Source organism: Arvicanthis niloticus, chromosome 6 (assembly GCF_011762505.2).
Source record: "Arvicanthis niloticus isolate mArvNil1 chromosome 6, mArvNil1.pat.X, whole genome shotgun sequence".
Taxonomy (NCBI): domain Eukaryota; kingdom Metazoa; phylum Chordata; class Mammalia; order Rodentia; family Muridae; genus Arvicanthis; species Arvicanthis niloticus.
The window spans coordinates 45,766,913-45,778,038 of NC_047663.1; the positions used below are offsets into that span (position 1 = coordinate 45,766,913).

Genomic DNA, 11,126 nt, shown 5'->3' on the forward strand with positions numbered 1-11,126 from the left:
CTCTGGGCTGCCAGATCTAGAGATTATTAGCACCTTCCGGGGGCCGGGGGGACAGTGCAAGGGGGCAAGGATCGCCGTGGACCACAGGGACAGGGTGCGGGACCGGACGAAGCCTCGTAGCCTTGCCAGTGGGCGACGCGGCCTGCCGGGTGGGGGTGGGGGGGAGGGCGTCGCGGGAAGATCTGCTCCGGGACGAGCTGGGCGGCGCGCGGCGGGAGCGCAGCGGCCCCTGGCGCTTGGCCTCTCGGCGGTCACCGCGGCTGGGCCAGCCCCCGAGGCGGGGCGGAGGGCGGGGCCTCGAGCGAGCGCGGCCGCCGGCGACACCCCGACAACGCGCCGGCGGCGGGGCAAGGAGGGCAGCCCGGAGGGCAGCGGCCCCGGCCCGCGTGTGCGGCCCTCTCTTGCACTCCAACACTGCGCCGGCTGTGCCCGGCCCCGCCACACGTGCAGCTATGGTGGGCCGGCTGAGCCTGCAGGATGTCCCGGAGCTCGTGGACACGAAGAAAAAAGGGGACGGCGTCCTGGACAGCCCTGACTCGGGGCTGCCCCCAAGTCCTAGCCCCAGCCACTGGGGGCTCGCAGCGACGGCGGGCGGCGGTGGGGAGCGCGCTCCTGTCGCAGGGACGCTGGAGCCCGATGCGGCGGTGACCCCTGTAGTCCCGGTGAGTTGCCTCGTGCGCGGACTTCTCCCTGTCCCAGCCCACCCGCAACCCTCCCCTGGGACTCCCCAGCGCTCGCTGTCGGTGCGGCAACCCGCCCGTCGAGACGGCGTGGCCATCCCCGGGAACCGGGGCGGGAGCCTAGCGAGAGAGCCGGCCAGCTGGAGCCAGTGGCTGGAAAATTGTCATCGCCTGGGAGGCGCGGGAGCCCCGGGAGAGGCGAGCCGCGGTCTCCTCCCTTCGAGGTGGCGGCCCCCGAGGCTGCCAGGCTGCGGCTCGACCACATTCCTGCTGGGGCGGGCTGGGTGGGGCTCCCGGGACACGGACAGGGATCCCGTCCCTCCCTACCCGGGGGCCCACGCCCCGAGGCTTTGCTCCCAAAGCGGCCTCCCTCTGTCGGGACCCGGGAGAGGGGTGTGCTCTGGGCTCCTGGCGCAAGGCGGACCAGCCTTTTGGGGGACCTTCTGAGTAGTCACACTGGAGCCTTCAGGGTCTGGTAGGTCCCTTTCCCAGCCAGTCTTCTGCACTTAATGAGATCAGCGTCCTCCAGGTGGCCAGGGCTTTAAAAGTATTAATCCCTTTCCTTCTTTTATTTTAAACTCTTTGCAAGAAAAACTCCAAGTCTGTTTTGCTTTGGGATCTGTTCAGGTGGTGGTATTCAGAGTAGACCTCCAGAGAGGCCACATCCTGTCTACAGTAGAAGCTCAAAGTAGGACTAAGGGACGGCTGGGACTGTGCCTCCCAGGGGGCCATCAGCGGTGGTGTTATGCTTAAGGACCACAGTGGAGCTTTGGTGGTGTGGGGCTTTCTTGACCTACTGACCCTGTCCCAGCAAGGACCAGTGCCTCTTCCACTCCAAGGTGAAGCTTGCTTCAGTTTGGCCTTTCAACTCTCACTCATCTTCCCTGCTCTGACCACAGATCAGACACTCACTGTTGCTTCTGACGTGGTGCTTCCTCCACCTGACATGAACCTTGACCCTCACCTTTTCCATCCAAGTCCTGGTGTCCCTTCCATGCTTTCTCAGGCTTGTTCCAGAACCTGTGGCTTGGTGTCTGGCTTCAGTGTCTCTGTGTATGTCTATCTTATCACTGCTGCTGACCCAGTAGCACACTGACTCCCTCCCACACCTGGATGCCCAGGGAATTTCTATCTGGGGAGCAGGGATGGGGGTACAAAGGAGGCAGGACAGGGAAACCAGTATGGACACCTTGCAGAAAGTTGTCTTGGGACCACGAGAGAACTCTGTGGCCGCACCTCATGTACTCCCTCTGTCCACCGCCTTTAGCTTGAACTGTATCCCCTCCACCACAAGGTTTCACAAAATTCCATCATAGCCCTGGAATGGTACCCCAGCTCCCCACTCATGCTTTTGGTTTTTGCATCTTCTCCTGGTAACACAGTGAAGATCTCAGAGCCAACGTCACAGAAACATTTGCCCCCTTCTCTGTCCTGGGGGACGGGACTGATTCTTCCACACCCTGGCACAAATGTAGTTCTCACTCTTAAATTAAGCAAAGAAAATGACAGCTCTCAGAGAACCAGAGAGCACAAAGGGCTGCAAAGTCCCACCACACTATGTTTATCTCTGCACTGGAGCACAGAGAGGGACCAGAGAGGGTCACCTGGGTTTGCCTGAGGAGTCAAAGTGGCACTCTGCACACTGAGCTCTCTGGCTAGTGAAGGCTGGCATGGAACGAAGGCACCTCTGGGCTCCTCTGTAACAGTTGTGAGGACCCCCTGTCATGGATAGTTGCCCCTCCGTCAACCCCAGAGGCAAAGGAGGTGGGGAAGCAGGGGTGGATCTTTACCTTAAAAAAGAAATCCTGGAAGCTTTTTCTCTTGGCATTAAATTTAGCCTTTCTGTAACCATTGCTGGGAATTGCATGGGGGCGGGGGCTCTGCATCATTGAGGTTCTGAAGAGTTACCTTTGAGTTGTGGGGCTTTCTCGCCACAGGGCTGGCCATCAATCCTGATGTGGACATGATGGTGTGTTCATCAGGTCAGCTTCCTCTTCTGCCTTTCACAAACCTTTGGTGATGGGAGGGGGCAGCCCCTCCCCCCAGCATGCAGATAAGGACATAGGACGTGTGTCATAACTCTACTGTAGGCACAAAGTACATTTAGGATAAACAGTGCCTACTGTGCAAATGAGTGCCCATCACTGAGGAGTAGGGAGGGGTGCAGGGCTGATGTGGGATTTGAACCCTGACCTTCGGGTGCCCTGTCTAATGATCTTTCCATGACATGGGCCAGCCCTATCCTTTGTAGGACCAGAGTGTGGTCACCAGGAGATGGGTCACTCATAGCTTTATCCCTTCTCTCCTCTCTCCCGGAAGAACCCAGCATCTCTGACCCACTCGCTGGCTGCCATCTGCTCACCGAGACTCTGTCCCTTGTCCTTCGGCGAAGGAGTCGAGTTTGACCCCTTACCACCAAAGGAAGTAAAGTGAGTATGCCGACCTGTTATTTCTTAAAATGTTAAAACAAATTCCAAGTATAATTGTTTTTTAAAAGTTAATTATGAAAATGCACCGAAGACTATTAATAGTTTGCCTTATTTTCTTATCCTCTAACTAGTTACATATATAGGTACTCCATTACATAGCCAGTTAAAGTTTTGGGATGGGATCTTGCTATGTCTCGTTAGCTGGCCTAGCATTCACTATGTACCTCAGGCTGACTTCGAGCTTAGGGTGATATTTCTGTCTCAGCCTCCTGAGCATTAGGGTCACAGATGTACAGTGTTATACCTAATGTGGACGCTCTTTTTAAGTGAGATTTTGTGATAAAGTTCTGTCATGTGCTTTGTGTGTCTCATATACCATGTCATGGGGAGCTAAAGATTCTGTCGAATATTAATTCTTCTTTCTAGAAGCCACACATCCTTCTATTCCCCCCTCCCCTCCAAAACAAGGTGCTATGACCCTGTCTCATGTTCTGTCACTGGGTAAGTCCTCTGGGAACGGTCTCAACCAGGATTATCAGGGGCAAAGAGTTGTGGAGACATTCCAGCAAAGAGCTGTCTTTTTAGAAAAAGGAATTTTACTTTTGGTGACTGGGGTTTTGTAGCTGCAGTTTCAATCGCTTGAACACAAAGGGGCCTTTGATGAGGAACAGAGGGAGGTTCACCCACTTAGAGGTGAGCAGGTTAGGCTTTTATTCCCCTGGAGCTTGTATTTCTGACAAAACTGGGACATGACTTTGTGACATTAGCTCCCATCAGAGTCTTGTGACTCTGCGGAGAACAGACACAAAAGGCTGGCTTACACTCATGTGACGCTGATATCGGTGAAGCTGTAATATTAACGCATCCAAGTCGTTACTGTGATGTTTTCAGAACGTTTTAACCCCTCAGCCATGAATACCTGCAGTCCCAGCCAGCACTCGGGAGGCTGAGGCAGGGAACATGTGGAATCTAGGTTAGGCTGGTCTACTTTGTAAGACCTTGTTCCAAATAAATAAAATAAGGACGATGACGATGGCAACGACGACAAAGATGAAGATGTAACTGAGGGATACAAATGCCATTAGGTTTGTGGTTGGCTTTCAGTGATAGGATCAGATCCCTGGGTCTCCCAGAGTTGGCAGGTTCCCGAACCATACTTCTGAGCTTTAACCAAACACTAAGACCATGGCTAGAGCCAAACTTCTAGAAGCAGTACTTAGCAGTTCTGGAATTCTTTCTTCTCTCATTCAAGAGCTGGCTGACCATTCAGCGGGTGGAGAAGCTCCTTAGCCCCACACAGCAACCGACTCCACCTCCTTCCGTGACATAGCTCTGCTTAGGATAGATGCATTCAACGAACAGTAATGTCACCACATGGTGTCCCAGCCAGGTTTCTGTTGCTGTTTAAGCACCGTGACCAAAAGCAATTTGTGGGGAGAGGGTTTATTCCAGCTCACAACGTGAAGGGAAGTCAAGGCAGGAACCTAGAGGCAGGGACCATGGAGGATTGCTACTTACTGATTTGTCCCTCCATGCTTGCTCAGTTTGCTTTCTATACACCCTGGGACCAATCAGGGATGGCACCACCCACAGTAGGCTGCACCCTTTCACATCAATCACCAATCAGGACAATGCTCTGCACAGTTGCCTATAAACTTAACTGATGGGCTCATTTTCTCAGTTGAAGTTCCTCCTCAGATGACTCTGGCTTGTTCCAAATCAGCATCATCATCATCATCATCAAAAAAAAAAAAAAGTAGCCAACGCACTTGAACATGTTAGCATGCAATTACGCATATTAAGAAGCTGCTAAGTCAAGCCACTGGACGATATCATCTTATGGGACCACTGTCATATATGTGCTGTGTGTGATTTCATTACCCTTTGTTTTCAGGCACCTTTTATGGCAGTGTAGGCAAGTTAAGTCGTTAGACTAAAGGCTTCCAGCTTAGGTAAACTGGAATGGAATTCAGTCGCTGTGGAAATGGTAAAGCCTGTGTGCTGCTTTTAGGTCCCAGCTCAGGCCTAGAGATTTAGCTCAGGGATAGAGTTCCTGCTTAGCACTCAAGACCATGGGTTCTATCTTCAGCCCTGCAAATCCATTAGTCAGTCCATCCACCCACCCCAGTCCATCACTCAGGGACCTTATGACCCTCATGTCTGCATCTTGCTTTCTACTTCCAGGGTCTCTGGAAAGATCCAGTTAGGTCCTGTGTCAAAAGTGATTGGAGTATATATATGTCCCTCAAAAAGGACTCCCATAGACTCTATGCTACTTCTCCCTGATGCAGCCAAGGTCAATGCTTGCACCCCAGGAGAGATGAGAGGTCACACTTGGCCCCATGCTCCTAACTCAGAGGACAGCCTCATGCTGGCTTGTATCTCCCCACAGGTATACCTCCTCAGTCAAGTACGACTCTGAGCGGCACTTCATCGATGATGTGCAGATGCCCCTGGGCCTGGTGGTGGCTTCCTGCAGCCAGACAGTCACCTGTATCCCCAACTGCACCTGGCGAAACTATAAGGCCGAAGTGCGCTTCGAGCCTCGCCACAAGCCTGCACGCTTCCTCAGCACCACCATCGTCTACCCCAAGTACCCCAAGACCATCTACACCACCACTCTGGATTACAACTGCCACAAGAAGCTGAGGAGGTTTCTCTCCAGCGTGGAGCTTGAGGCCACGGAGTTCCTGGGTAGTGATGGGCTAGCCGATGAATGCTGACTCAGCTAGCTTGAGGTTGGACCAGCTGTTCATACACTGCCCTGGTCCCCAGACCACCCTGGACAAGCTGGGTAACACTGCTCTTGTACATCACCCCAGTCCCAGAGGATCTAACCTGGAGATACCTCTAAGTCTAGCCGGGGAAGATGTATTAAAAAAAAAAAAAAAATCACTGCATCTTATAATAATAGAGAAACTCAGCTTCGTTTAAATTTTTTCCAGATAGTTTTTTTTTTTTTTTTTTAAGAAGCAAGTGTGTGTGTGTGTGTGTGTGTGTGTGTGTGTGTGTGTGTGTGTGTGTGTGTGTGTTCTGGTGTTCTAGTTGGTTGATGCAGTTTCCCCAAAGTCTCAAGTTGATGAGAAAATAAAAAGGACAGTGATATCAGGGCAAGCTGAGGTGAGTCCTCCATTTTCTGATGAACAAAGTGGGAAAATCTCTGGAATAGAGAAGACAAGTTAAGAAATTTCAGCCATAGCTGGGGTGGTGGGGGCGGGAAGAGAGTTAACTCGGGTAGACCGTGACGCCCATATGTGCTCAATCTGTTCTGGGCCAGTCTTTGTTTCTGCTTCTATTTGTTTTTACTGTTAACCCAAACTCTTAGATTTATCAAAAATCTTTTTCCTGATATTAGGGGAGAAAAAAAAAAAAAACAACAAAAGGAGATGCCTTTAAAACAAACTCTCTGTCCATTCCGCTTTTGTTGGTTGGTTTCAGGCCCAGGCTCTGGTGCAGCCGAGCTTGCTTGGCATCTGGTTAACGTCTCCCGGGCTTCTGTAACTCTGCTCATAGGTATTTTGGGGTTTTGAAATACTTTCCCTTTTTTTTTTTTTTTTTTTTTTTTTTTTTTTCATGAGTCAAAATGCAGCAGAGGGCTCTTTTTGAGAAGAACGGCATTCTGAAAGAATGCTTTAGAAAAACATGCTTTGGGGGCTGCGCAGAAAGGGTTTCCACTGTGGGCCACGGTGCCTGAGCCCAGCTGCCCATAGGAGGAGGCAGGTTTGAATGTGACTCGGATCATCATGATTAAATAGGGACTTATTCTTAGGACTCTGATAGTGTCAAAACTGGGAGGAACAGGGTTTAACCCTGTTCCAAAAAGCAAGGACTGTTGCTCACCACCCAGATTAAGCTAAAATGAATTCAGGAGTAGGGAGTGTCACGTAGATCCTACAACCTTGCCACTGTGGTGATGGGAGGCATTTTCTTTTGTACCACGGTACAAAGTGACTATTGTGGAGTCAGGTATGATCAAAGATGTTTCCCAGCCAACTTCCTTCGGAATCCAGCTGAGCCAGCTATAATAGCACCAGGGGCAGCGCTGGGCAAGAGGGTGCTGCAGGCACCAACCTGCCCCCTGCTCACTGGCCCCTACCCCAGGCCCAGCCCTTGCTTCTTAGAATCCCCTGCCAGGCCCCACAGTGCTGGAGTAAAGAAAATGGCAAGCTGAGTTTTATTCCAGCATTGGAAAGAACAAGATGTACATATTTCCTTTGAATACATCCAAATCGTGTCAAGTGGGTTACCAAGGCTCTGCCTTCCCTTGTATCTCTGGGTCTCTGCGGATAGCTTCCATCTGTCCAGAAAGCAGAATTAACACACACTGGCTCCCCTGGAGCCACAGCAGAGACTTGTTATCATGGCAAGCAGGTGCAAAGATAATCACTTTCATCTAAAGACTGTGGCGATGTCTAGAGCCACGTCACCTAGTCCATGTCCCCTGCAGATGACAAAGTCTGTTGTACTTTTCAATTCATCCTTCTGGACACAGAGACTGCTGGTGTCGTGGTCCCAGTTGGCCAGGGTACAGCACAGTTGGGCTCACACTGGGATCCTCCAAGCTCCTCAGTAAAACTCAGAGCAACCAATGCTACTCGGCTTTAGAAAAAAACATTTACTGGCAAAGGTGGATTTTCTATCTGACTTCATAATGTTACCGAAGCGGCAAATATAATTTCTTTTTGCAAATACAGTTTCTAAGTTAGGAAAATCACCAAGGCTTTGCTCTTGCCCCTTTGGAGACACTCACTTGGGCTCAGAATGATGTCAGGAGAAAGTGTTGTCTTTGAATGCAGCAGCGTTGTAAAGGTGTCCGTCCTTAAGAGAAACAATTTTCTTCTTTTCTTGTTTTTGTCTTAGAGGGATTGTGTTAAGTTGAGGCAGAACCATATCAGTAAGTCGAAGCAATGACCGTGGATGTCTTATGAGGGTGAGAAGGCAGATTTTTATGTTGTTAGGCTATTTACTAGAGCCAGCTATGTGTAGCTGTTTTGAATCTTCTTTGATTCTCCAAACCTGCCTGGGAAGCTGAAGGCCTGGAAGCTGGGTGGTGACATACTGGAACACCCTGGTGGTGGTGTCACCAGCCCAGAGTAGATTCCCGATGGTTGCCAAAGTGGAAAAGGAGGTTTGTAAAACTCACATTCACCTGACATTCCTGAGTGTGCAGGTGAGAGACTAGCTGTGTTCCAGTGAAGCTTTTCACTCCATCTCCTAAGTTATGGCTGTTAGAGATGATGTGGGTCTCCAGAGATGGGTGGTTCTCCTTTCCATGTCTGAAAAGACTTTATTTGAACAAGCATCTTCTCATTTGACACTTTTCCTCCTTTTAAACTTAGAAAATATTTGACACACACCAAAAAAAAAAAGTTTTAAAATTATCTTTGACTTCTGTCCCACTTCATTTTTGCCTTGTGATTTCTCTGATTAACAATAAATGATCTAAGACATAAAGCCTGAGAATGCGATTGTTTGTTGTTTTTTACTTTATGTATGTGAGTACACTGCCATTCTTCAGATGGTTCTGACCACCATGTGGTTGCTGGGAATTGAATTCAAGTCCTCTGGAGGAGCAATCAGTGCTCTTAACAGCTGAGCCATCTCTCCAGCCCTATTTATTTATTTATCTATTTATATGTTGTTGTTTTAATAAGCAGCGTCTCACTATGCAGTCCTGACTGGGTTGGAACTTACTCTGTAGATTGGGCTAGCCTCAGACTCAAAAAGATTGATCAGCAAGCACATCTTTGTCTCCCAGGTACTAGAATGCCTGACCTGCTTTTATTTTTTTTTTTTTTAAAGTAAAATCATAACATAGCAGGGGTACAGAGGTGTTTGGCCTCGTACGTGCCATTTTTTCCTAGGAGTTTAGGGAAGAATGCTTGTCTCAAGAAGGGCTTAACAGGGAAAAAGATCAGAGAGGGGCTTCCTAGGGTTTTGTCAGTTTGGTCTTCTGAGACAGCATTTCCAGATGTGGCCCAGTCTGGCCTTGAATTTAGAGTGATTCTTCTGACTCTGCCTCCCAAGTGCTGGGATTCCAGGCTCTGCCTTGGTTTTATGGCTTTCCTTGGGCCAGAAGGTGAAGGGAAAGAGTCCAGAATTTCATAGCCTACTTCAGGGGAGGGACAGGAGGGTCAGGAAGAGGTTGTCCCACTGGGCTTCTCCATCTCCTACAGTCACACCTTAGTGTGCCAAAATACCACAGTGTGGGGTAACATTTTCTGTAACAGGAAAGATTGAAATGGAGGCCCTTTAAGCCTATAATTCTGTCTCTTGTGAGGTTGAGGCAAGAGGCTCTTGAGTTCAGGCTTGGTCTGGAATGGACAGCCAGCTCCAGGTTCTGTTTCAAAAAACAATACAGGTTAGGGAGGTGGGTTGTTGGTAAATTGTTTGCTGTACACATGTGAGGACACTGCACCTGTGTGAAAAGTTAGGTGCAGTGGTTCCCACATCTGTAATCCTCCTTCCAGTAGCCAAGCAGGACAGTTCTTAGAGCTCGCTGGCCAGGAGATTGGTGAGCTCTGCGAGAGACCCTGCCTCAAAAAAAAAAAAAAAAAAAAAAAGAAGATGGAGAACTGACTTAGAAAGACACCCAATGTCAACCTCGCCTCTGTGTGCACACGCACATGCGCACACACATGCATATGCACACACATACACACATATATACACATATGCACACACACAGACATGCACATGCATATGTATACACATATATACACACATGCACACACAAACACATACACACACGTACAGACATAAACATACACATACATGCACATGCACACACACACATATATACATTCACACATATATACATATACACATATGCACACACAAACACACACATATTACCCATACAGACACAGACACACATATACACACACAAAGATACAAATACACACACACAGACAGACACACGCATACACGCGCGCGCACACACACACACACACACAAGTATATAATAAAGAACACACAGAGCACCGAGACCTCCAGCCACATTCCTGCCCTGATAAAAAGAAAGGCCCTGAGCCTTGCTTACCTATTTGCCTTTGGGGTATGACTCAGAAACAAATACTCAGGAATGCATAATATCATTCCTGTGAGTTTTTTCCTAGTTGCTCCTATTTTAAGTGCAGGGGATTGAACTCAGGGCTTCACACGTGATAAACTATTACAGTTTACCACAGACAGTTTCTCTAGAAATAAACCTTAAATTTGGAAGTAAAGCAAAGATGCCATTTGCTCCATTGCCTAAAGATCTTCACCAATGAGATAAGGCAAGAAAATTAAAATAGCTTGGTATGAGAATCTCAGCACTTTCAAGGCAGAGGCAAGCTGATCTCTGTGAGCTCCAGGCCAGTTAGGGCTACAAAGAAAGATCTTGTAGTAGAATAACAACAACAACAACAGGAAGGAAGCCGGGCAGTGGTGGCTTTATCCCAACACTTGGGGGGCAGAGGCAGGCAGATCTCTTAGTTCGAGGCCAGCCTGGTCTACAGAGTGAGTTCCAGGACAGCCAGGGCTACACAGAGAAACCCTGTCTCGAAAGACAAAACAAAACAAACAAACAAACAAAAACCAAACGAGAGAGAGAGAGAGAGAGAGAGAGAGAGAGAGAGAGAGAGAGAGAATAAAATGAGGAAAAAGAAGAGAAAAAAAGATTGGCATGAAAGGAGTAAAGCCACCCTTAGTGTGTGATCTTTACATAGAAGACCTTGGAATACCTTTAACACTGCTGGCAAAGATCACTGAATGAGGATTAAATAGATCAAGACCTCAGAATAGCGACAGGTAAGAATTAGTTGTGAGCCAGATATGGTGGCCCAACATCTTTAGTCACAGTGTCACAGCACTTGGGAGGCATGAGTGCTAGGCTAGCCTGGTCTACATAGCAAGTTCCAGGCTAGCCAGAGCTATTTAGTGAGAAGAACCAGTTGTGAGCAGGCAGAGTGGTGCACACCTGTGAGCCCAGCACTTGGGAGGCTAGAGCGTGATTTGGAGCTAAGGCCAGCCT

General features: G+C 49.1%; 1 protein-coding gene across 1 annotated transcript; it reads left to right on the top strand.

The window, feature by feature from the left end:
• Positions 1–296: 296 nt before the first annotated feature.
• On the top strand, positions 297–8,572 carry Rflnb (refilin B). The gene is made up of 3 exons (XM_034506917.2): positions 297–662; positions 3,000–3,109; positions 5,502–8,572. The coding sequence occupies exons 1-3, from the start codon at positions 453–455 to the stop codon at positions 5,830–5,832; spliced, it is 651 nt and encodes a 216-aa protein (XP_034362808.1). The 5' UTR covers positions 297–452; the 3' UTR covers positions 5,833–8,572.
• The last annotated feature ends 2,554 nt before the right edge of the window (positions 8,573–11,126 follow it).